The sequence below is a fragment of the Nyctereutes procyonoides genome, unplaced genomic scaffold (genome assembly GCF_905146905.1).
Source record: "Nyctereutes procyonoides isolate TBG_1078 unplaced genomic scaffold, NYPRO_anot_genome, whole genome shotgun sequence".
Lineage (NCBI taxonomy): Eukaryota > Metazoa > Chordata > Mammalia > Carnivora > Canidae > Nyctereutes > Nyctereutes procyonoides.
Genome location: NW_026575140.1, coordinates 80,561,573 through 80,588,023, shown reverse-complemented (window position 1 = coordinate 80,588,023; position 26,451 = coordinate 80,561,573). Strand labels below are relative to the sequence as shown.

Sequence of the window (26,451 nt, the reverse complement as noted above, 5' to 3'; positions counted from 1 at the left end):
ACATGTTTCCTGTTAAGGGTCGTTTGAACAGACATTTCCCCATCCCAGCTGCTCTTCTCTGGACACAACTTGTCAAAGGGCTTTTTGAAATGTGATGGCCAGTTCTGGACACGCTAATCTGGATGTGTCTGACCAGCACAGATGGTCAAACTCCTCTCATCTACATGGATTCCTCCATTCTTGAACCCCTTGAGTGTGTGTGTATGTGTGAGCATGTCCATGCTAGTACCTGATTATATCATGGGTTGACCACTCATGGTTTATGTGTCTAATTTGTTTCCCCAATTAAATGATCAGTCCCTTGAGTGCTGAAATCATGTCTCATTACCCAAAACTTAGGTGTTAGTGGATAGATACTGTATTTGGAACTTAGATCACTGTTTCTCCTCTCTTTTTTTTTTTTTTTAATTAGCTAGCTTCCAGGCTAGCCTCAAAGGCTGATTTAGTTAGAGATCTGTCTTCTGGTGGAAAGGAGCCCCCAGGACTCATGGACAAACAAGAGATCTTGTTCTATTTTCAGGGAGTGGACTAGACAAGAATAAATTCTGAGATAGGTGAGCACAGACTCCGTCCTTTTTTCTTTTCCTGGGCCCTGTTGGCACTTCTCAGTACCTCTTCTCAAAGCCCCGGGGCCCTCATGTGACTCTGCAGTCAGCCTTCCCAATCTGAAGCCTCTGGCTGCTAGGACTTCAGGGTCAAATCTCCTGAAACTATATTCATGATGATGTAGATAAAACTCATCAGATTCTCAAGAGGTCGGGGGTGGGGGGGTTGTCTCAAAGAGGTTAAGAACAATTGCTAGAAACCTTTCCTCTGGCGCCCCATTCTGGTTTGCCTCCTCAAAGTGCTGTGTTAAAAAATATTCTAATCTTCATTTGCTACTGCTAACAAGCACTGGCACTCTTCCCATGAAGCTGATCTTAGCTGAGTGGGAGTAAAAAAGCAAGCTTTGGAACTAATTCATACTAAGCTGTGAATGAATGATGGCATCCTGGCCTCTCCATTGGCATCTGTTTTTGACAGGGATTGGAGACTTGTAAGTGGATCTCTGATGAGTGGAATTTCAGATTGTGTGGCAAAGTTAAAGGAGAAAGTAGCAGACAAGATATTCTGGAACAAAAATGGTCTCTCTAAGTCTCTCTGAGCTGTTTTTTTTTGCTTTTCAACTTTTCTTGCTCTTCCCCACAGATTCCCTAGAAGTGTCAAGATTTCTCTCAGCTTTTTGTGAGACAGGACAGATTATGGGGACTCCCGGAGCGAGATGGGAGGCATCTGCAACAGTAGCTGTGTCTGTATCAGGACAAAGTACTTTCACACACATCTTATTCCATCCTCACAACAACGCTGTGAGCTGGGTCTCATGATTCCCATTTTAAAGCAGAGGAGACTGAGACCTGATGAGGTCAGGCAACCTGCCCCCGACCCCCTGGCTAGGTAAGAAGGGGCGTGACACTCGAATCCAGAGCTTGCCTATCATGCCCGTTCCACAGGCCACACTCTTTCTGTGGGTAAGAGACAACACCGTTCCTAAGTCAGTTCTAGGTGGATCCTCTCAGTGGGTCTCTGACGGAGACAGATGCATATTCCTTGGGGCTTTAGTACCATGTTAGGCATGGGGAAGGTGGCAAGACACACAAAGAATGTTTGTTGAGTAACTGAAGATAACACCAAGGCACAGAGGCAACCAGCTGGCTTTCACGTCCACATGCCCTCCTTGGCCAGGAGCCACGCTCAGGGCACACGCCGTACCCGGGTATGTGGCAGCCTGTTTCCCCCGGCAGGGCTGAGCCCGGCATGTGAGGCTCCGGGGCTGTGGGTGAGAATAGCTGGGAACCTGACAAAGACTCGCTAAGATAAGGCCACGTTCACATCACGTGGAGTACCAGAATGTTCATAGGAGCATTACTCAGAAGCCAAAAAGTGGAAACAACCCAAACGTTGTGTCAGCTAATGAGCAGATAAACAAAATGTGGTCTGTCCATGCAGTGGAATTCTGTTCAGCCATAAAGCAGAAGGAAGCACTCATGCGGGTTACGATACGGATGAACCTTGGAAACATAAGGCAAAGAAGCCAGTCACAGAAAACCGAGTGTGATAAACCTATTCATGAGAAAGATCCGAAATCAGCAAATCCATAGAGACCCGAAGTAGATGACTGGTTTCTAGGGGCTGGGGAGCAATAGCTAACGGGTACAGAACTTCTTCCAGTGATGAAAATATTCTGAAATTCAATAGTGGTGATGATTGCGCAAGTCTCAATATACTAAAAATCTCTGACTTTACTTATAAAGGGTGAATGTTGGTATGTGAATTATAATTCAATTTAAAAAAAGTCATACAGAGCAGGCCCCAGGTGCATTTTGTGATAGTCGCACAGAGTTCACGGGAGGGCCCTGGAGCCAGGCCCTCGGCCATCGAGTGGCCGCATGGAAGGGCAGCCCTCTCGACCGTAGGGTGGGACGGGATGGCAGCAGGCATAGTCCAGCTGTGACCCTGGCCAGATGCCACACGAGTGGTGCCGGTGTGATGGATGGAGAAGGGAGAGGGAAGGAAGGGATGGTGAGGCGGCCTCATTGTATCTGGAAACTAGGGCTGGCATATAAATCTCCTGCCCCCCGTCCCCCCGCCAGGACAGGGCTCTGGGTCTCCACTGAGAGCCTCCGCTGACAGCCAAGTTTCCCCTTTGCTTCACCTAGACTTTGAGTGGGAGCTGAGAGATGCTCTGGTGTCTTGGGTCAATGCAGAGGCAGTGTAACCCCAGTGGGTGAGGAATTAGAGCCTCGAGGTACCACAGACCTGAGTTCAAATCCCACGAGATGTTGGGGAGCGTGTTCCCTTCTTTGAGTCTACTTTTGCTACCGGCACAATGAAGATAATAGTAGTACCCAGCTCCTGTGCTGGCCGGGTGGATTAAAGGAGATGATGCTGGAAGACGCTTAGCCTGGATCTGGCCTGCGCAGTGAAAGAGCTGCTGCTTTGATGTGCAGCAGGGCCAGCTGGGGACTGGTTTCCTCTCTGGGATCTCCCAACATGCAGAGAATATTCTAGAATGTTGCTTCTGTGCTTTGGTGGCAAAAGTGCAGAGAACAGTCATATTTCGGGTGGGAATGAGCAGAATGGCCCGGCCAGGGCCTGGGGTGCTGGGATCCGGAGCAGAGGGGATGGAGGCAGAAGCTGGGAGGGAAGAGCGGTGCCTCTCCCTCCCCGTCCCGTGGAGAGGACCCTCTGCAGGGTTTTCTCCTCCAGCCTGGGTTTGCTATGGAGTTATTGCTTCCAGCAGGAGTTTGGCCTCTTTGAGCCAAAAAGCAATAGCAAGAAAATATCACTGGATTCTTCAGGGACCCAACAGCGAGCAGCTAATGGAAGAAACCTTCCCAATCTCACTGCAGCCTGACAGCAAAAGGGCTCTGGGGTTTAAGCTCCATCTCAAGAGCATTCCGTCCTCTGAATCCACTTTGGTAGCTCCTCATGCCGCACGAGAGTGGAAATGACAAGAAGCCTCAGACTCAGGACAAAAGGAATCAAAGAATACTAACTTCTCCCAGAGGGAAAGAAGACAACGGGAAAAACTAGTATTTACTACAGATGTTTGAATAAGCAACCCCTACCAACCGAGACTGTAGATTTACAATGTTCTTCATTTCTTCCGCAGACCATGACAACTGCCGTCCACATTGTCCTGGGTGCTCAGGATGAATAGGCTACTGTGTAGGGGGTTCATCAGACCCTCTATCTGCTTATCAGGAAGTCCGCAGCGTGTGTATCCAGACTGGTTTACGCCAGCTTTATGTGTTAGTGTGATGTTGTACAATTTATTCTGGGAACCAATGAAATATAAATGCAAAAAGAAAGTTATTCTTGCTAAGAAAACGAAGTGGAATGCTTTGGAGAGACTGGGGACTCCAATTTCTTTAAAAAATGCCCTGTAGTGAGGATCTTGAGACAAATGTAAGAGGTTGGAATACGTAACAAAAATCTAGAAAGATCCCCTGGCCAGATTACTTCCCAGACCTCAAAGTTCTTATCCCATGTTAAATAAAGACGGAATTTATAGATGTTCTATTATGGGAGAGGTTTGTGCAAGTAAAAGGACAACGTCTCATCAGAAAAAGATTGTGGCCCTGTATCAAGACATTAGCAAATCAATATATATGCATATCTTCTAAATTAAAATAAAATGTATCTTTCTAATGGCTGTGCCTTTCTTGGGCCAACTTTTCCAACGAACAAATCAACACATTGAAATCTGTCCTTTCTCATGCATTTTTCTACCCTTTTCTCCTAAAACTGAACAGCTACTTTGTGCAGATAACGGTGTTACTGCAGAATTCTATTTCCCAAGAGCTACTATCTCCGAGTTGTTCCTCAAAGAGACAGTGCAAACGAGGGGGTTGGGGAAGGGGCTTTGAGTAACCAAATATGTTTAGGGAAAGCTTCCGACCATGCCCCCTCTTGTGAATTGGCAATGCCCCTCCCTAGCACACTAAGAGTCAAGAACTGAGCTAAACTTTGTATAACTCAGATTTTCCCAAATTCCTTTACCCTGTACCAGGAGCAATGCCCGTAACATCCTATAAAGGTGCACACTCTGGGAATCAAATCTTTAGGGCCCACATAAGAGGTATAATGTATGATCCCCATTCTGGAGCAATCCACAAGAAGTCAGAGACATGAGACATGTACGTTTGACCCACATATACATACGCAGAACAGGTAAGTAACAGTCTTCATCAGAATATTTTTAGGCTCAAATGATGGTAAAAATCAGTAGGTGTTTATATATATATATTTTTTTTCAGTAGGTGTTTATAGATCAGAACAACAGGTCCAGCGTCCACCTCTAATTTTCACAAACCGTGGGCCTTGGTCTCAAGAACTCGCTCTTAGTCCTCTGTTCTAGAAAGTTCAAAGAGGATTCACGTTTCTTAAATGTGACTATGTGCCAGGTTTGGCTCTTTATCTGTGTTATTTCATTTAGTTTTGATAAGCACGGGAAACGGGTATTATCTTTTTTCTTTAGATGCAGGGAGATTGCACAGCCAGTGGCAGGGGCCTCAATTCGTACCCGTCTGTCTGGCCTCGAGGCCTGCCTTCTTTTCGCTGTGCCCTGTCACCCAGTCTTTATAGCCTCTCCTGAGCTAGGGTTTGGGCGCCTGTGCACCCACCGATATCTGGGTAGCCGGGCTGACCCATGGCCCAGCCTGGGCCTGCAGAGGACAGCTGTGCCATGCTGTGTCGCTAGAGCCTGGACTTCTCCCCATCCCCTTCCCTGGCTCGTCCACAGGTTCTGAGTTGTAACTTTTTTTTTAAAGGCCTGCGGGTCACTCCGTTGTCCTCTCCTGATGGTCGCTGTGAGGAAGGCATTAGCTGGGGGAGGACTTTGCCAATGTTAAGTGCTTTATTAATAGTATCCGCACTGAGTGCACTCTGAGCTGGAGAGGGTCCAGGGGTGGGAGGGTGTGGGCAGAAAGTCTTACTCATGCTTTTCAGCAAGCCCTCTCCAGGGTTCCCGGGCCCATCTGTAGAGCTGATTGGGGCCCTTCCTTCTCTTCTGCTGTATGCTCAGCGACTCCCCCCTCTCTCTTCACCTCTACCTTCCTCTGCCTTCCCCAGGCAGGCTGGCAGTGGCCATGGAGGGGAAAGAAATGACATTAAGTTATAGAGGGGCGCTGAGCAGGAACAGGCCAAGAGGGCGGGATGTGACCTGGAATCCAAGGTCAGAGGGGAGCACAGCCAGGAGGGGCTTATTGGATGACCCTTGAGTCTCAGCCTAAGACTTAAGTCAGGGGTGAGATGCGAAGGGACAGTGGGAAGTGGCTGAGGCAGGAGCCCCGCACGGGCGATGGGGGTCAGTGCAAGGTGCTGGCCTGGGCGCCCCGGTTGGTGGGCAGGGGAATTGGTCTGGTCATCCTCCTCCTCTGACGCTTGCCTTTTCTCCCCTTCAGAAGTGAGGCTATAGGTGGGTTCACATCAGTCTTCAAAAATGCATGGGGTTGGGGAGGCGGGGCAGGAAGGACAGGGACTAACAGCTGTGAAGCACCTCAGTGTGTGAGGTCTTGGCGTTAACTTCGCTGCTTCCTGAGTGTGAGTGTGTCTAGGTTACAGAGTGAGAAGTTAAGTCTAGATCTGAGCTCAGGTCTGGCTGCCTCAGGAGCCCATGAGCTTTCCACCGCACCCACAGTCTATAGTCACACACCATTGCCACGGACCCACGGCTGGGGGTGGGGGGAGAGGACCAGCTGCTGCCATCTTGGCTGTGACGGGCCAGGGCACAGAAACAGGTCCTTCCCCGAGAGCCCTTCTTCCCATGGGTGGGGCTGGGAACTGTAGCTGGACACTGAGCCCACTGGGCCCCTGGGGCTCTCTGACAGTGTGGAGAACCAGAACAGGCAGGAGGCCTGGACATCCCTGCCACCATCTTCAGCCACTGAGTCAGAGCTGCTCCCAAGAGGCCTGAGGATGGACCTGGCCCTGGCTCCCTGGCTTCATCACTAGGATCTCAGAGTCTCTCCAACCTCATCCCCTCACCTTGACCCTAGGCCTTCCAGTCTCCTCTCCAAACTAGGTTCCTGGTTGTTCTCTAGTTGGTGCTTTCAAAGCGTGCTTCCTCAGCAAAGCACTGAGGAGGCCTCAAGACCCTAGAGCTGGAGGGTGGACCTGTGTGGGGAGACTCAGAGGCCCGGCCCCACACTGGTCACCATGGAGCAATTCTGGGTATGTGGGCCTAGTGCTTCCAGGCCAGAGTCCCTAGGATGCCCACATCTGAGCACCCAGGCTCAGGCGCCATGGCTTCTGGAGGTACTCATATTTCAAATAAAGGGTTGTTGATTGATAGACTGATTAATTCCTATGATCCATTTGATTTCTTCCTCCTCAGAAAGAGTTTCCCTCACTCCTGGTTCTTCCTCACAGGCCAAGACAGTCCCTTGGTATCTGTTTTCCATCTATCTTTGTACCGCCATGCCAGGCCAAGACCTCGCAGACTGCTGGAAGCCTGCTGGTGCTTCCAGAATCTACCTCCCCACCTTGGGTGCACACACACACGCACACATACATGCACATGTACACACACCCTACACGGTCAGCTCAGACATGGCCATTGGCCTTCATTTATTGTGACAACTCTTGAACGATGCCAGGGGATTATAGCTTTGATCTCATTCCTGACGTTCAACCACAGTCCTGTCTGTCGCAACCAACACTGCACACAGCACACAGCTGCCATCATGTGAGTGCACACAGCAGGCTCTTTACGGACATTACATTTAAAGCCAAGGCTTTATCGCCATTTTATGGAAGTGGCCGTAGAGGCTTATGGAGGCAGTTGTTCCGCACCTGCTGAGCTGGTTACATGAGGAAGGAGACGTCTCCCTGGGCTGCTCCTCCAGACCTGGTGGTCGCAGCCACCGCTCCCCAGCCCTGTGCCTCATCTGGCCGCTCTGATCAGAGAGACCGAGAAAAGGGCCACACATCTGCTGCTACCCCAGCAGCGAGGACTCCAGGGAAACAGAAGAGCCCTGGCTGAGGATCACCCTTTTCTTCCATGGGAGAGGGGCTGGAGTATGCACAGCCGCCCGCAGGAAACACAGTCCTGGCCCCACAGAACCTCACTCCGTTCATGAAACGTTGCCCAGTGCTCCCTTCAGAATAAATCTGTGCTCATTCCCTCATTTGGCATCACACTTTTTCGTGGCAGCAGCAAGTCCTGGAGAGAGCCTCTCCCAGCTTTAGGCCCCTCTGAAGCCTCTCATCTGCCTTGGCCTCTGGAAGATGAGATCCCTATTGGGAGAGCCTCTCTGTGGGGTCACACCCTCTGAAGATCCGGGGGTGACAGCAGAGTCTGGACCCTGGGGGGTTATTCGTACCCCACGCTGCAACTCCACACCCCCAGCGCACACACACTCACCATGAGATGTTGGAAGAGCCAAGAACGCATTATATTGGTGGCGTGCTTGGGCAAGACTCCTCGTTTGTTCTTGGACTTCTTATCCTCATTGTCCAGGAGGGAGGTGAGGTCAAGGTTAACCTTCAGGGCACGTGGAGAAAAAATTAGCATCAGCAGCCTGGCGGGCCAGCAGCCGGGGACCTGTTGCCATAGTGATGGCAGGCTCGCTGCCAACCCCTTCCCAACTGGTTCTTAGGGCCCCAGGAAGGCCACCTTTCCTTTCACTCTGCACCAGCCCCTCAGAGAATGGGAAGAAGGAGGGGGAGGGGGTGCGGGAGAAGGGGATGAGAAAGGACACAAAGGAAACAGGGACATGCAGACGGTAGAGGAGAGACAAACTTGCCAGAGACCATCCACTGGTTATGAGCATTTCTGGGTTACTTTACAGTTTGCAAAGCACCTTCCTACCCATTCCCATGGTGAGCACTGACAGCAGCCCTGAAGGTAGGAGGGCTGCGTGCAGTTGGTGTTAACCCCCCTTCTGGGGATAAGAACTCTGAGGCTCAGGTGACTTATCCAAGATGACAAATTAATGTCACATCTCAGGCCTGACTTCAGATCCTCTTTTTCTCCCTACTTGTGTGCGCGCTGTATCCCACTGAGCTGCGGGGTGGCTTGGGGTAGAGGCCAGGAGTGGGAGGTGCAGGATCCTTTGACATAACCCCGAGAGGTGGGGAAATCCTAGGACTTCCTGACACTCAGCTTCCGATATGTAAACGGGGGTAACGATACCTCTTAGAGGAATAACGAGGATTGAAGGAGTCACTGGTGTAAAGGGCCTGGCGGATAGTAAATGGTTACGGTCGCCCTCCCCATACCATGCACGTGCGCACACACCTGTGTACGGACACTCACCTGTGTGTTCTGGATCTGGATGGCTCCCTGGGGGATTGCTTGGGTGACCACCTGACCCTGGGAGGTTACCATGGTAACCGGCTGGTATAAGGCTCCACCTGAGGAGACAACCAGTTTTTGGGTCCCCTGCCACGGGGGTGGGTAGGAGTGAGGGCAAGCAGGGTTTTCAATTTGCTTGGCACTCCCATGGAAACACCTTCTATTCTGGAGGCACTCAAGTCCCTGTTGCGGGGGGGCAGGATGGGAATGGGGTCCAGAGAGCAGAGCCTCTGGTGGGAAGTGTTTTGGGGGCAGGGACAATAGCTTTACTTGGTCTTTGAGGGGCTCATGAGACTCTGACCCAAATTTGTTCCAAAATATCACAATCAGATCTTGGTGCGAGCCATCGATAAACTCAGAGAACTCTTTAGTCAAGAAATTGAGCTGGAAGCTCCTCCTTGGCAGGGGGCACCCCTCCCACTTCCTAAGATTGTACAGCACCCTGCCCCCCGCCCCCTTGGGGCCACCCCTTCTCCTCCCAGGAGTGTCCCCCACAATCCCCTGCACCGACCTGACACCACTTGTGAGTTGACGGTTGTCATGGCGATGTTGCCCTGCTGGAGAGCTGAGGCTGGGACCACAATCCCCTGGGGGTTATTGGAGACTCCAGACATGGAATTGGGGGAATTCTGCAGGAGGTCCTGGCAGTAAGGGAGGCGTGGTTTGTGACAATGTCACTAAATGCTTAGATGCCACAGCCCCAAACTCCTCCTCTCCCTTTCTCTCTTCCTGCCTTCCCTCCTCCCTTCATCCTGCTCCTTCCAGGACCCAAATCTGAAAGGCAATTCTCATGGCCTTCTAGAAGGAGTGAATAAGAAGGCTCAATATTAAAAACCAACCAACCGACCGACCGACCGACCAGCCAACAATATTTATCCACTTAGCTATTCCATTCTTCCGAAACCTGAGACACAAATCACCACATAAACAGTGGTCCCCACTTCAGCTCCACTTTGGAATTCCCAATATCGATGCCTGGGTTCTAACCCCAGAGATTCTAATTCAATTGGTTGGATGTGTGGATGGAGCCTTGGTGTTTGACAAGCTCCCCAAGTGGTTCTAATGTGTGGCCAGGGCTGAGAACCAGGCTTCATCTGCCTGGCACCTCTTCACTCTTCACATTCAACTGTCTCCAGACACCTTCCCTGACACCCTCTCCCCTGAGAACCTCACCTCCTCACGTACCTATATCATATTATTACACCAAGCTCCAGACGTGAATGGCCTCCAACGTTTTATCTTTGTATCCTGAGCACCTAATGCAGGGGCCTGGCGCACAGTGGCTACTAAAACAGTTGTTAAATAGTAATTTTAAAAAGTCATCCTAGCTTCTTTATAACCTGCCTTCCAAGGGCATCTCATGAGCCTTGACCTCAAGCCACCCTTCTGCACATTTCATCGATTCCTCTTCCTGAGGCTGCCAACACAGAATCCTGCCGCAGACAGAGGCTCCCTTTGCCCCACACTGTCAACCTGCCAGCCCCTGTTTTACCCAGGAAACAATCCTTGCAGTTTGTTTTTCTGCAGTAGCCAAAGCAGATAAGAAGACCATGTTTTTCTGGCACTCTGGTCACCTCGTCATTGCCATGTACCAGCTGGGCAAGGAAGTGCTTAGACCTGACGTTGAGGGACTCCGCATGCCATGCACAAGGGAAGGGAGCTTGGCTGCAGCCTCCAAGAAGCAGCACTAAACCCTCCCTGCCTGGAGGTCGGTTGCTTGCTCAGAGGGGGGGCGGGATTTGTGAGGAAGGCATTGGGTGTGGGTGACAGGTTGGGGTCTTTAGGCTTTATTTGGAGAAAGCAAGAAAAGTGGCCGAAGAGATGTCGTGGAAGGAGCTTCAGGAGACGTGCTTGGGTCTCTGAGCTTCTCCGACCACGGTTCCTCATCTGAAAACAGGGCTGAAGCAGGTAGCCTATCTGATGACCCTCTAGGGCTGACGCTCTCATGCTCAAAGCTTCGAGTCATAACACATGAGATGTAAGAATTCAGATAGGTGCAGTCAAGAAAATAGACTACAACTGGGGGTTAGGGGCGAGAGGAAAGAAGGCCCCTGGCTTCCCAACTTTTGCTTTAAGACTGGAAGAAGCTTGGGCTTTCAGCCTCCAGGGAAGTTCTAGAGTTTCTTGGATGAGCCAAACTCTTGGTCTTCCCACTCAAGGAGTTCAAGTCTCATACAGAGGCCCCACCCTCGAAACCCAAAAACTGGAAGAGCCCTTAGAAGCCACATACTACAACTCCCTGAACACAAATAAGGAACTAGAGGCTTTAGAAACCCAAGTGACTCAACCAAGGCCCCCAGCTGGTTTGCAGCAATGGGACTAGAACACAGCCCTCCTTCATCCACAAATACTGAACACCCACCTTGTGCCAAGAACCGGGCTACGAGGTGCTCCTGGAACCACAGGAGTTCAGTACATAGTTACTGGAGGTAAGATAACAGGCAAAACAATCCAACTCCAGAAAGACAGAGGCGGCATGGGCACCGAGGAAAGACCATGGATTTGAGAATCAGCCAATCACAGCCCTTCTGGGAGCCTTAGTCTCATTTATAAAATGTGTCTGGCCCAGTGCTGACATCCAGGAGCCCTCAAAGCCTGTTTTTAGCTACGTGGCCATCTGAGGTTGATTCAGCCCTCGTCCCAATGCCCCAGCCAACCATCCTCACAGGATGTGAGCCAATGCTGATGTTCTCTGAAGCTGAAGCAAAGCTGGAAGGTAAATGTATCTGAAGAGGGTGTCCCACCCATGCCTTTCACCCCAAAACTAATGGAAATGATTTTTCAACAATCTCATCGGGAATCATTCATACCATGTGCTCCTCATTGGGTAAAGGCATTTGGGTGTTTCAAATATAAAATGTTGCCCCAGACTTTCTTTTCTCCGAAAAAAGTATCCGGCAAGGTTAGGAAAACACAAGCGAAAGCAGTAAAATAAATACAAGATGTGTGCCTTGGGATTCAACCAAACACACATTTTTGCTAGCTGGAGGCAGAAGGGTGAGAGCTATTGCCTGGATACTTCATCTGCTTATTCAGACTCTGGCTGGTTCCCTGCCCTGTGGTTTTGCAAGCCTCGTGCCAGGTTCTGGGCTTGGGTAACGAAAGGCAATTTATGCATTAGATCCGAGTCTTCTCTTTCCGACCCTCTCCTCCTACTCTGGGGTCCTTGGCTGGGACATGCTGAGAGGCAGCCAAGTTCTATCAGCAAAGGAATGGAATGTAGAGCTTTGAGGGCAGAGACTATGGAAAGGGCCAGGGCTGACCACATCTTAGCTGGGCAAAAAAGAGGAAGGAAAATCTGGGCATCCCTGAGGTCTGGGGAAATAATATCCATCCCCAACATTTGTAAATGTGAGCTGTTTCACACACTGGCCTGAGCCCTGTGCTGTTTTTAAAGACACAGATTCTCAGGGTCATTGAACCGGACCCTCTGCAATCTGTATTTGTAATGACCACCCTCAGCTGGTCCCAAAGATCAATGGGTCTGAAACTACCTACTTATTACACACAGAGAATATTTGCATTCTTCTACCAGGTTCTTTCATTTTAATCTCCCTGCTACCATTTGCCTGAAGAGGAGCTGAGGTCTGGAGAACCAAAGTGACTTCCTAGAGTCACCCAGCCTCGAACCCGGGTCCTCTGGCTCTGAGCGCGGTGCTGATGCTCGCTTGGAGAGATCTGCTTTGGAGTCAGACATCCAGGCCCGATGTAAGCAGGGTGCCTGGCACATTCAAGCACCCAATAAATCACTTCCCACTTCCTTTGGCTAAAGCCACTCAACTCGGGAGCTGAGTTTGGCACGGCCAGGATTTAAAACCTGTCCTAGAAGTCCTGGAGCCCCTTGGGTTCTCTACTGAGCAGCTGTGGAGATCCGTCTGGGGCTGCATACCAAGTAGTGGCCATTCCTTACCACAGGCCCCCCTCATTCCTGCCTCCCTGCCGCAGGCATTCCCGGGCCCGGGCCAAGCCCAGTGGAAGCTGCGTCCCTGTCTCGGACGAGCTCTGTGATGTGACTGCAGCCACTTCAGGAGGAGCCCAGGGTCTAGCTCTCTGGAGCCTCTGTCTCTCCGGAGACATTGGGGCTCCAAATCTCTGGCAAGAGTCTATGGTCTTTTCTGAGGAAGCAGCTACGATGGCAGCAGTGGAAACCCCTTCGGGAAACAATGTTGGCTAAGCATGCAGTATTTTTATCTTCTTGACAGCTTTCTCTTGGGGCTTATCAGACTCCCAACCAGGTGGATGCTGCTCTGTCTAGACCCAAATAGAGCTGTTTCTTTCCAGACTCCTTAGCGCCCATAAAGAGGTGAGAAGCACATGTGGTACAGTTTTAGCGACATTCTTGAGCATCCAGAGCCTCACGTCTCTGCCCAAATTGTCCAGGAACCAGGGGCGCAAACTGGTTATCTAGCTCAAGATCTCTGCCTTGTCCCATCAGGAACATGGCAGGGGTGTCCCCAAGCCTCTGAAACCTGCTGAAAGGCTGCTGGAAGCCTGGTTTCCTTGGTGAGGCCATCCCACCAAACTGGGGAGTATGTGGGCTCCTACTTTCTAGGAGTAAGATTTGCTTTCAAAGTAGGAAAAGTCCCCAAAGCTGAAAACTTCCATAGTTTCCTGCGAATGATGTCTCAGGGCCTGGACCAGGTGACCCAGGACTCGGATGGAAACCCACAAGCTGGGCTCCACAGGCCTCCCCAGAAGCTGCCCCTCCGCTGGTCCTCGTGTGCTGTGGCAACGGGCACCTTAGAAGCAGGTAGAGCAAAGTAGGGGAGCAGCTTTAGAACGGCTGAGAGCTCACACCTCCTAAACCCCACCCGTGGACCAGCTGCAAAGCCCTTGCTGCCACTGGTCACTCTTTCTGGGCCATAGTGGTCACTGGGTGAGTTTTACTCCAAATCTCATTCTGGAACCAAAAAAGATGATTTGTTCAAAAGGAAGACCTTACTAAGAAAAAGTGGGAGGCTCTGGGATTACTCTTGGAAGCAGAGGGTGTTCGGGTGGGGTACGTGTGGCACAAGGAGGCTGGCGATGGCTATGGCTCTGACCTCATGGTCTGGCGTCAGCCCAGGAAGAGCTCGGTCAGTCCCTGGGGCCCCCAGTCTTTGCTGTGAATAGGGAAAGGGCTTGTGTTGCCTGAAGAAACGTAATTTCCACTATAGGAAGAAATTCTTAGAATGAACTGATGGGAGGAAGAAAGAAGGAGCGAAGGCAAAGACAAGATGGAGAGAACAATTCTCCTTTAAGTTATTTTGAAAGAGCCGGAGTGTTTATCTTACCAGGATGTCTGTGGAACAGGGGACATGAACTAGATGACACTGCCAAGGTCCTTCCAGCAGAGGATTTTAGAAAAACCAACGCCCTTCTCTAGGATTGTGTGTGTGTGTGTGTATGTGTGTGTGTGTGTAGTGGGAGGGGGCAAACAGGGGAGAGGTTGGGGGAGCAGTACAGCCCACTGAGGGGGGTGGGGGGGGCAGCTGTCTGCCATCCACCCCCAGGCCACTAGGGGTCTCTGCTGATCCATCAGCTCAGATCTCACTCCCCCAGACCTCCCCAAGCATCCCCGGAGGTCAGGCTGGGGGTGGGGACGTGGTCTTGGGCGCAGCACTTCTGCTGGAAAGCTTGTCCTGACTCACCCCAGGCACGCCCATGGCCCATTCTCTGGACTCCTTCAGTGCTTCCTGTCGGCCTGGCCCTACTGGACACACAGCTCGGTGGTTCTCCTGCTTATGCAGGTGCATGGGTCTTCCTCCCCTAGCTTTGGCTGCAGATATTTGGAGGGGAAGAGGGTTCTTTCTTTGCATTCTCCCACACTGCCTACCACAGTGTTGGGTGCATGATAGATGCTCAATAAACACATGGCCTGACTCGGCTTTGGCCTGGGATGGGGTGTGTGCGTGTGTCTTAGAGGGGTGGGGAGGTTGTCCCTGTCCCCAGACACGCTGTCCCTGGCAGGCTTCCTCCATTCTGGCAGGGCCAGAGTCTGGTCCTGGGCTGGGAGGAGCTGGGCTCCCAAACCCTGGGGAGCCAAACACATGTAAACAGGCCACCTGATCCTGTTGCTGTCCCTCTCGTCGACTGGGGGCTTTAGTCTCAAGGGAAAGGCACTTCTGGCCTGTGGGGGCAAGTGGCAGCTGCTGCTCTTAAGGAACATTCCTTCTCACAAGGAGGAGTGGACTGCTCAGGTTTCACTCGCCTGGCGGAAGGGGAAGGGCCGTCCTCATGGTCTCCCGGGCCCCTGAGCTGGAGGGCTGGAGGCCTGGAAGTGGTGGAGGGGACAGCTCCAGCGGCCATGGCGACAGTGAGGCAGGCCAGGGCTTGGAACTCTGTTTCCTGGCGCTGTGGTCTAGGGGTGCCCTCTTCCATCTCAGGGAGATCTCGCAGGGTAGATCACTTCCCCCTTCTCCTGCCGGCCCTAAAACAGCCTGGTCAGATCCTCAGGATGCTTGGCCACGGGTCGGAACTTCTGGGGGCTTGATGGAGGTGACTGCCCTCCACCCCCACCGCCTTGATCTCCTGCTAATCTTGAAAATGCAAACTCCCTGTAGGTCAGTAGGCAAGTCTACCTTCCCCAGGTAGAGGTTCACTCGCTAGTCCCCTTCCTGTGTTTTTAGGGAGTCTGCATAGCTGGAGAGTTCACTCTGTACCTTTCTCCTCCCTATTAGCAAATCTAAAGTCTTGCTTCCAGCAATTGGTTCCTTGCTCTCTAGTCTCCAGATTCCTGCTCTGTGGTTAAGGGGGTCACCCCTCCTTATCCAGGGTGCAGGATCTCTGGTTCTTCCTATGCATCACCAAAAAAGCCAAAGGACTCATTATAGTAAGTAGAACATAGACTCCAAAGTAACCTACTCCAGTCTCTGCTGCTTACTAGGTGTGTGACCTTGAGCCAATGTCTTAACTTCTCTGAGCTTCTCTTTCCTTGGGGAGAAAATAATGTGTCCCTTGCAGCCTTGATGTGAGGAGTAAATAATATATGCAAAGCACCCAGTGCATACAGGGTTTGGAGACGCAGGGGAGGTTCAGGAAATGTTGACCTTCTCCCCGTTCTCTCCCAGCTCTTCCTAGAGCAGCACAAGCAGCTCTTCTTAGAGCTACTCAATTAATTTGCCTCCAACACGTTTCCAACCCTTACCCCCTCACCTACGCTCCCCATTACCTCTCACATCTTTGGTGACTGGCCATCATTTCCCACCTTAGGGCATAAGGTGCCCACAACTTGGTTGCAAGATACTCCACTGTTAACGTTTGGAGGACAGAGATCATGTCAGATCCACTTTGAGATCCTTGGAACTCAGCAGGCTCAACTGCACTTGCACAGATGCAGGGCATGAATGAATGACTGCTCAGGAACGAATGACTGCTCCTCCTCTACAGCTGCTTCTCTCCAGGGATTCTAGAAGGTTGTTTCTGTTCCTCACCTTCTCCCAGACTTCTCTCTATCCTGGGAACACTTTTGGAGCTCCCGGAAAGCCTACACCCCCACCATCCCCCTCATCCCCAAGGCCAGTGAATCTGTGACTTCTCCACTCACAATGGGCAAAATCCTCCTGCTGGCCTAACTAATCCATGCTGAGGTTTGCTCATTCTGTCTCTAGGCAGGAACAGACTGGCTGTGCGAGTGTGCAGGGCGGGCCGGGCCCTTCCTGGGGGCAGGAGGAAGGAGGCTGAGCAGCGACTGGGGTAACCTGAGGCCACACATGTGGTTTGTTTAATCCAGACCCTTTCCTGGGGTTCCTCTCCCCATCTCTGGCTGCTCCCTTCCCGCCTTTCTCAATGTTCCCTCGACCTGGAGCTTTCCATGGCTCACATAACTTATCTAGATCCTCAGGTGTGACTCACAGCTCCTTTGCACTGAGATTGGGGGCTCCTTCTGGATGATTCATTCATGCTCTCACAGGACCTAGCAGGGTGCATACAGTAAGTGCCCCCCCAGTGCTTGGTGACTGAGAACCGTGGCTCAGCCCAATGTGCCCCGCGATGGGGCCCTGGCTTAGATCCCCATAGAGAAAGAGGGATGAGTTTCAAGTCAAATTAATACTTGAGTGAGGCGGGAGTTAGGTTTTGTCCAGTGGGATGGTTTAGTTTACAACCTCTAGGAAAAGACAGGAGAAGCTCGAGTGCGAGTCTGAGATGAGCCTCCTTCCTAGGGAGGCTGCCCCTGCAAGAAGCCTGGGCTGGGAGGCGTGAGGGAGCTTTGATGTCATCAGGTGCAGGCAGTACAGGTTGGCTTCCTAGGGACGTGGACAAAACTGTGGTCCAATTCTTTGGGAGACTCCGTGTCAGCTCTCCTGCTTGGTGGAAGCCGGCTCCCCCACTCCCTACCCTCATCCCACCCCCAAGAGAAAGCTCACATTCAGAAACAGGAAGGCCAAGCGGGGGAATGTGCCCAGCTGCCACAGAGCTGAATGGGAACACGGTGTGGCATCTGAGTTGGGGGGGGAGACCAATTTGAATTAAAAAAATGTCTCCCACTTTGCAACACAAGGCCGAATGATTAGCACACAGGGAAAATCATGAGCCAGCAGTTTGCAACAAAGCTGGCAGACGGCTGGAATGTTGATCCTGAGGATCATGTTCCAGAGGGGAGACACCCCTCCCCGGGCCAGGCTGGCGCTCAGTGGGGCTATTTCAGGCTGGGGGGATTAAGGTCGAACCATGACGAATGTGAACCATCGTCTGCGAACCATCATCTGCATGCGTGTGTGTGTGTGTGTGCGCGCGCGTGTGTGTGCACACCCACCCACCCACACACACACACACACACACACACACACACTCCAGACACTCCTTTTCTCTCGTCTCTCCCATCCCGGCCCCCATGCCCTGATCTCCAGGCCTGCCTCCCGCACGGAAAGTCTCTTGGAGGCCAGGACCTCTCCCTCCCCGGCAGGCCCAGCCAGGCCCGCAGCCCCAGCTCAGGGAGGCACGGGAGCCGGGCCTGGGAATGTGGACAGCACACACCTGGCTTTGCACTGTCCCCTCACCTGCCCAGCCTGTCCCTTCATCCCCTGTCTCTGCCGATGCCATTCTTTCTTCTCTCTCTTCCGCCCTGGCTTTCTCAGCCTCACTTCCCTTCTCTCTGCTACCCTTCCCTCTGGGCCGCATCCTTCCTAAGCCTCCCTCCTGACGGTGACTCTCCAGGGTTGTCTCTCTTTCCCTTTTTCTTGCTTCTGATTTCTCCCTCCTAAGCCTCCCTCCTGACGGTGACTCTCCAGGGTTGTCTCTCTTTCCCTTTTTCTTGCTTCTGATTTCTCCCTCCCTCCTTCCTCTGGTCTTGCCTGATCTCCGTCTTTCTCCTTGTGTTACTTCTTCTTTTTTTTTTCCTTGTCTTACTTCTTTCAACAGTTCTTTGCTGGCCATCCATGCATGAGACCTTGGGTTAGCCGCCACCAGGCGTGGGTTATAATTGTATATAAAATACTCTCTGTTAGCTAGGAGACGAGAATAACAATACACCAGCGACTCTGAGTTGAAGCCACATGTGGTGTTTACAATTAAGTGGCCCCCAGTGCTCCCAGCACTTAGTTGGGAGAAAGAAAAGGCCTTTCTGGATGGGGTGTCAGAGGGGCCTCCAGGGGAGAGCAGCCTTGTGGCCTCCTTCGGAGGGGGCTGGGCTTGGTCCTGCAGAGCTGTGCAAGTGTCGTGGGAGCAGACAGGCCTGGGAGAATGGGGGTCCGGGGAAGCCTGGGGTATCAGGTGAAAGGATGAGAGAACTCTGAGGACATTAAGAGCTTCTGGGCAGGAGAATGACATGAGCAGAGCCTCAGCACCACAAATCCAGCGGCAGAGGCTGAAGAGGCAGGTGTAGGCGTGTTTGCGGTGTGCATGAGTGTGCGCGCACGGGTGCATGTGTGTTGGGCTGAGGGCTAGCCAGAGAGGACAGGCGAGCCGGTGAGGCACCCAGGGCAGCAGCCTGTGTGCGATGATCCCATTTACCCACTGAAGTCTGGACTAGGTAGGAGGTGGCAGTCAGGGGCAATGAAGGGACACGTTTGCGAAATTCCAGACAGGAGTGTCTTTGCGTCTTTCTCTAGTTGTCTTTGTTTTTGCCCGATTGTCTGAGTTCCCCTTTCCAAGCAGATCAGAAGCCTTTCCGCGGTGGCCACCCCAGGGCCAGCTTCGCTGTCAGGCAGAGATCTGATATTTACAGTGACGGGAATCAAAGTTCTCTCCTTTTCCTCAAAGCTCAGAGGCCCCGAGTGCCGGGATCTCCCAGGAGGACTTGGGCAGGCAGCAGCTCCGCGCCCCGGCTCACCCGGGGTCTTATCCTCCTCTGCCAACCCCGCGCCCCCAGAGGCCCTGCCGGCTGCAGACTGACTTGTCAGTCCCAGGACCCCAACCCCGGAGGGGCCCGCTGTGGCTGCCGAGCCCTCTGGCCCTCCTCTCCTCCCCCATTACCCCGGTGCACCCCCAATGTCAGCGCTCGAGGTAGACTTGGAGAGCCCAGGAGGGGAAATCCAGAGCCTCTCCAAGGACCTGATTATTTCCAAAGACTTGTGCTAATTTTCTGATATGATCCTCACATCTCTGTGAGGCACTAAATCCTCATTACTTTTCCTGACCGATGCATTCTAATTAGATCAACACTTAAAAAAAATTCACAATAGCCACAGGATGGCTTTCCATCTCATTAACTCCTCACTTATTATTTTCATGAAAATTACTGATAAAAATGTGCATCTCCATTTGCTGAGGCCTCACGGCCTCCTCAGCTCCTATCTTGAATCTCTCCCGTCACCGGGGCTGCGCAGCGTCGCCATGGTAACCCACAATAATAGAAACTAATAAATTACAAACGAGATGCTCGTTGAGCAATTATTGTCCTCTTTTATGCAAGTTTCTTGCTAATTTTGATCATAAGGGAAAGTACAATAAGACTCTGAAGGAATGAGTCTATTTCAAGAGAATATTAGCAAGCAGAAGCCTGGGCGGCTGTTTTTAGATCTGTAATAAAGTGATTTGGTGATTTCAAGCAATGGGAAGAGGAAATAAACTTCTTGCCTCATGTCCCATGCAGTAGTCACTGTCAAGTCCCACAGAGATCCCTTTGGATATGTGCAAGGCGGGGGTGGCCTCCTAGAGGCGCCCCTGACCCTTCTGTCCCCTGCCTCTGCCAACCTGGAGGGGTGGATGGATGAAGTGTGTTGGTCCTTAAAGCTTAGAGATAAAAATGGCACCACCTCTCTTAGGCACTTGCTTTCCAGTGCCCATCATTCTTAGAAAATTTACCCTCTTCCCCAAGCCTGATCCTCTCATGAGAAGAGGCCACTGCAAACCTCCTGGGGCCCCTCATGTGTCTGTCCTAGACTCGGGAACTCAGTGGGAGAGGAAGAAAGTGGTGAGCTATGGCTTACGTAGATTGTCGGTGAGTTTGATGGAAAGGTATCACCAGGCAGCTTTCTTAGCTCGTAGGTTTGGAGAAAATATTCCACCCTGGAGAGAAGAGCCCGTGTTCACCTAGAACACATAGTGGCCATTTCTACATTCCCCAGTTCCCAGGATGAAGGTGGCGGGTGACTCTTGGGAAGGGGGGTGACTTGAGGCAACCTTCACAGTGGCCCTGAACCTTAGGGAGACAGATGAGCCAGGGTAGGGTGAGCAACAGGAAAATGATCTGGGAAAAGCAGTCTCATGGGAAGCATAGAACCCACCTATTAGGTGGGCAGGACTCAGGGAAGGACCATTTTCCTCAGAGCCTCCTTCTCAAAAACATGGAGAGCTCAGCAAGCCCTCTTGAGAAGTGTGCGGGGCTGGGAGGCTGGGGTCCATTCCCAGCTCTGCCCCTGTCTCATGTTCCAGGAAACCTTTCCATCTCAACACTTATGTGCATTTCATGTGTCAGAAGAGGGGCCTCGTGCTGAAAGGATCCTGTGAGTCTAATCCACTTTCCTGGGCCACCAGGGGGCCTTCAGACAGTCCTCCAGCCTGGCTTAGGAGATAGGACCCAGCCCTGTGTGTTACCTGTGAGTGAAGGTTTATGGAGGGCTGGTTGGGGGAGTAGGGTCCCCCGAGATCATTCCTGAGCAGGTTATCGCTGTGCATCTTGGTTTTGAGGCAGGTGATGTACCGGTTACAAAAGTCCTTGCAGAGTTCATTTACTTTCTCCAATTCCAGCAGGTGAATTCTCAGGACCTGGATTGCCTTCACCATCTGGAGAGAGGAGGGAGAGGTGAGCCCAGGTATTCGTATCACACTCCTCCTGCTGCCTTGACTTCCCGGGCCCCAAGCCCACCAGTGGGGAGAGAAGCCCATCCCCTGCCCTAGGTAGAAGCTTTCTCATCCACTGGATTTAAATTCTAGTTATGTCGACCTGCTGGTGGTTCGTGTGTGTTGAGCCCACTGCTACCACAACCGTTCTCGAGTCTGAGAACCATAGAGATAAAAGGCCAGGTCTCTAGCTCTGGCCCTGCCATTTATCATCTGTGCGGCCTCAGGTAATGGCTCTGCACCTTGTTGTCTGAAAAATAGTTATGCCCTCCCTAACAACTGTCTAGGTTTGTTGAAAGGATTGCATGAGAGAATGCACAAGCTGAAAAGTGTGAGGTGCTGAGTAGGCATGAGGAAGACAGGAGAGTTTCTTGTGAGCATCTCAAGAAGTCAGGGACTGTCTATTCTTAAACATGTATTCTGAGTGCCTCATGTGACACAGGTCACCTTGCAGATGCCCCATTGATACTTGTTGACTGATGGAATCATCCAGCAGGACTTAGCTGGGCTCTGGAACACCTAGCTGTCTGTGGTGGCCTCTTCTGTGCCCTTTGGATTGTTGTACGTGCGCCTGTCGCTTCTTCAAATGGACACTCCGAACCCTTCACGGCAAGAGGCTATTTCTCAATCGGAGCTCTTCTCTTTATCATTGTTATTATTATAAAAAGAAAAAGTGTGACAGGAGGTTTGGAAAGTAAGGGATGAAAATAACTGTCTTTGATCCAATCACCCTAAAAGAAAGATGATTTTTTTTTTTGTCTTTTCTACAGGCATCTATTTTAACATGGCTTTAGTCACCTCGTCCATACAACTTTGTTTCCTATTTTCCCCTTAGTTTACCAAATAGATTTTTCTACACAGCAGCACTGTCTTCCCTATTGTCCTTTTCCAGCCTGTGAGTTTCTAGGAAGGAGAGATGGTGTCTGATTTGCTCACCATGTTATCCTTGGCACCACCACTCAATGGATGCTGAGTAAATATTTGTTGAATGGGTAAAAATTATTGAGTAAATATGTTTTTGATTGTTGCCTATTATTTCATGTGTGCCATCCTTAACCAATCCCTTATTGTTGAGCATTTAGGCTACTTCCAATATTTCAATTTTATAAAACATGTTACAGTGACTGTTTTCCAAGCTTCCAGCTTTTACGTCACACGTCTGCATTATTCCTCAAGGTAAATTCCCAGGAGTGACAGGAAAAAAAGGCTGTGGACATTCTTTTGGCTTGTGATAAATACTGCCAAGCTGCTTTTCAAAAAAAGTGTGGTTCAAGTGAGGCTGGAGCGATTGGACATCCACAAGCAAAAAAAAAAAGCAAACCTTATATAAAAATGAATTAGCATGGACCAAAAGACCTAAATGTAAGCAATAAAACTATAAAAACCTTTAGAACAAAAATGCAGGAGAAAATCATGATTTCCTAAGAGTAGGCAAAGAAGTCTTAGACTTGACCACACAAGCTTGACCCAGAAAAGGAAAAATTGATAAATTAGAACTCATCGATATTGAAAATGTTTGCCCTTCGGAAGACCCTGCGAAGAAGATAAGAAGGCAAACCATAGACTGGAAGAAAATACTTGTAAACCATATATCTGACAAAGGACTTCTTTCTAGAATATGTAAAGAGCTCACAGATTTAAACAGTAAAATAGCAAGCAACCCAATCCGAACAGGGGGAAAAGACAATATCAGACATTTCACTGAAAAGGATACACAGAAGGCAAGTAAGCACACGAGAAGATGTTCATTGTCATTAGCCATCAGGGAAATGCAAATTAAAACCACAATGAGATACCACTTACACACCTATCAGGATGGTTAAAATAAAAAAAAATAGTGATAACACCATGGCAAAGAAATGGACACTGGGTCACTCGTACATTACTGACAGATATGAAAAATGGTTCAGCTCCTTTGGAAAACAGTATAACAGGGCTTTTTTGTTTGTTTGTTTTGTTTTCTAACAAAACTACATATATGCTTACCACGCACCCTGCAATTGTACTCTTGGGGATTTATCCCAGAGGACAAAAATATGTTTGCACAAAAACCAGTATGTGAATGTTCAAAGCAGCCTTATTTCTAACAGCCCCAAACTGGAAACAACCAAACTACACTTCAGCAGGTGAATGGGTAAAAGACACTGTGGTACATCCATGCCATGGATTACTATTTAGCAACAAAAAAAGGAACCAAGTACTATAGACTCAACAACTTGGGTGGATTTCAAAGGAATAATTACGCTGAATAAGAAAAGCCAATCTCAAAAGGTTACACACTATATGATGCCACTTCCCTAACATTCTCGAAATGACAACATAATGGAGATGGAGAACAGATTGGTGGTCGCCAGGGGTCCAGCGGGGGATGGGGGGAGGAACTGCTCTGTATCTTGACTATCAGTGTTCACGAATCTAGATCTGTGAGAAAATGGCACAAAACTACACACACACACACACACACACACACACAGACAAGTGCATGTAAAATGGTGTAATCTGAGTAAGATTGGTAGATTGTATTGTTGATTTCCTGGTTGTGAAACTACGTAGTTATGCAAGAAGAGAATCAGAACTTTTTTGTATTAATTCCTAAAACTGGGTGTGAATCTATAATTACATCAAAATGAAAAATGAAAAAAATGGGGCTTGTTGCCCTTTGAGACCCATTGATATGGATAATAGCAGGATACAGGGAATTCCTGTTTAATCCTACCCTCCCGGCTGTTGGCTAGCATCTTGATGCCTGGGAAACAAGGCAGGGAATGTCTCCCGGAGAATTTTGCAGGTCAGGTGTGAGCAGAGCGGCGTGGCTGGACACCAGTGCCATGCTCCTCTCTGAGCTTCACTGGCATTTCTAGTGGGGAGTGACTGGGGTTAGCTTTTGGATTGCCTGATGGGCAGGCACGCACTGTGCTTAACTAATGAAGGTTCCTGGAGTACGGAATTAGACTCAGTGCCACTCAAAGACAGACCCACAGCTCTGTGTCTTCATGTGGGGCTCAACCCTCGGGTCTTATCCTAAGGGAGTGCTCCCTCCCTGGGGCTGAGACCAAAAGAGACTGTGTTCTCCCAGGTAAAGAAGGGAATCTTGACTTTAGAATGGATTATTCGGTACTGGAATAACATTTGCTCTCAATTTCCTACTTGGCTGTGGCCATGGATATCTTGGTTTACGCCTTTCAGAATAATTAGCCCCGTATAAAGCGTTTAATGAATGCTCATTGATTGATTGATAACAACACCCAAACATTTCTTATTCTTACAAGGTCTCAGGCACTGTGTTAACCCTATCACATGCCCTGCCTTAATTATACCACACAGCCACCTCTGTGAGCAGGTACTCTTATTGCCCATATTTTAGAGTTGAAGAAAACAAAGCCCAGAGATACTAAGTTTCACTTGTTTAGAATCACATGGCCGACAAGTGATAACACTAGGGTATGAAGCCAGGTGGCTTATGTTGCTTCACCCTCAAGACAAGCTCTCAGGATCTGTGTAGCTGGAGAACAGCAGTTTGAAAGCTGCATGATTTGTGGGGTGGGTGGGGGTGGGGTGGCTCAGTGATGGGAAGTATGGGCTTCCAGGAAGACCAAATAGCTTTGGGGACATTAAAGTTTAGGATTTCCAGAACCCTCCCTGGTAACATTGCCTCCTTTGGCTGCTCTGGGTTCTCATCTCTCACTCCTGGCCAACCCCCTGGAGTCAGAATACCTCACAGTGTAGGGGTATTGGACTGTTAACAGAGAGGGTTGGACTGTCAGGGGCTTCCCGGTTTTTGATTCCCTGAACATTACCAGGACTCGTGCCCTCAATTCACTGATGGGGCTGGAAGGGCCCTGGGAGATGATCTGGGCTGGCGTCCAGGTGAGCGGATGGTCCAAACTCTCTAGGCTATATGGCTACATCCTCTCTTCTGAGGCTGCCCCCGTCAGAAGCTTCACTTCAGACCATCGCTATGTCTCTCAGCCTGCTGATCAAGAAGTTCTTCCTTACATGTCCCAGAATCTCTCCTCCTGCCTGAATATGAAGTGCTTACCCAGCACCAAGAACATCTAGTGACTCCATCAACACCATCTCCCTTAACTGAATGTTATCCATTCAACACAAACACTGAGTCTCACTATATGTCACACACAGGACAAGGCATCTGACTTGAATAAATTATCCAACTGGCTTTGTCTCCTTCGGACAAAATCACCCTAATTCCTTAAACCTTTCTTTTTTTTCCCCTTCTTCCCTCTCTTCCTTCCTTTTTTTCCTTCCTTCCTTTACTTCTTCCATTTCTTCTTTCTTTCTGTTTCTGAGCTTTCCTTTACTGGACTATTTTCCATTTTTAATCAAAATTGCATTGACTCGTTTAATTTTAAATCTACATGCATGCATCCACCACGTGGAAAGGTGTACATATCTATTCAATTATTTTTAAAACATAGCCAGTAAATAATTATTATTTAAAAAGAACCCAAAAGTACAAATAGGTAAGACAAAACACGATAAATCTATGCAGGATGATTTTGTTCAAACAAAATACACAAGGAGCTTACACCAGATCTGGTGCCCAGGGGTCAATAGTGGACCTACTTTTTGGTCTAACAAAGCACAGTTGAAGGATGACTTTTTTATGGGATAATAGGCTTGGTTTAAAGATTTAAGAAGGTAGAGTAAATCATAATGATATTCTGAGGCAATAAATATGTAGGACCTATTCAATATTAGAGAAAAAGATGGGCTGTACCATTAGTGGGGGTGGCTGTCCAGCAGAGCAGCAAGTCTGTGGGGGTTGTTGTCAGACAACCTGAATCCAGCCCACTGCTTACAAAATTGGGTGTTACTGGGCCAGTTCCATGACTTCTGCAAGTCTCAACTTCCTCATTTGTAAAATGGGGATAATGATCATCTCCAGCTTGCAAGATCTGATGAGGGCTAAAGGAGATAATGATGTGAAAGTATCTTAGAAACCACAGGGAAGCAAATGTGTATAATTTTTCCACCTCTTTTAATAATTTCTAATATCCTGTTGGCTTTTCTATTGCTATTCCATATTCAGCAAGTAGAAAAATAATCATTCCCAGTGTTTTTCCTCCTGTATTTATGTTTAGTAAATCATTCTCTATCCTACGTGTTTGCCGTTTCGGGTTTTTGCTTCTCAATCAGAATAAAACTCTGATTTATTAAACTATTTTTCTAAGTGATCAGTGTCATACAAAAAAGTTATTTCAAATCTTCTAGAGCAATAACAATTCCATTTCATTTAATATCATCATCAAACGTGATGAATGTGTTCTCAATCTTTTTCCCTAAGTCCTGCTTCACCTCCAGCTTCTCTCTCTGCCTTCTCTTTCAAAATAAAGAAACAGCCCCTTACTTCTGAGAAGTAACTTTCAAAAAAAGCAAAACAAGATGCAACC

General features: G+C 49.7%; 1 protein-coding gene across 4 annotated transcripts in view; it reads right to left on the bottom strand.

Annotated features, from left to right (window-relative positions):
* The window catches only part of PKNOX2 (PBX/knotted 1 homeobox 2), a 254,489-nt gene that overhangs the window by 11,975 nt on the left and 216,063 nt on the right, over positions 1–26,451 (bottom strand). For all 4 annotated transcript variants that reach the window (XM_055306571.1, XM_055306572.1, XM_055306573.1 and 1 more), the window contains 4 exons: positions 20,795–20,983; positions 9,351–9,480; positions 8,801–8,898; positions 7,907–8,026 (listed from right to left, as the gene is read on the bottom strand). In XM_055306571.1, the coding sequence (XP_055162546.1) occupies positions 7,907–8,026; positions 8,801–8,898; positions 9,351–9,480; positions 20,795–20,983 (537 nt within the window). The remainder of the gene's footprint in view (positions 1–7,906; positions 8,027–8,800; positions 8,899–9,350; positions 9,481–20,794; positions 20,984–26,451) is intronic.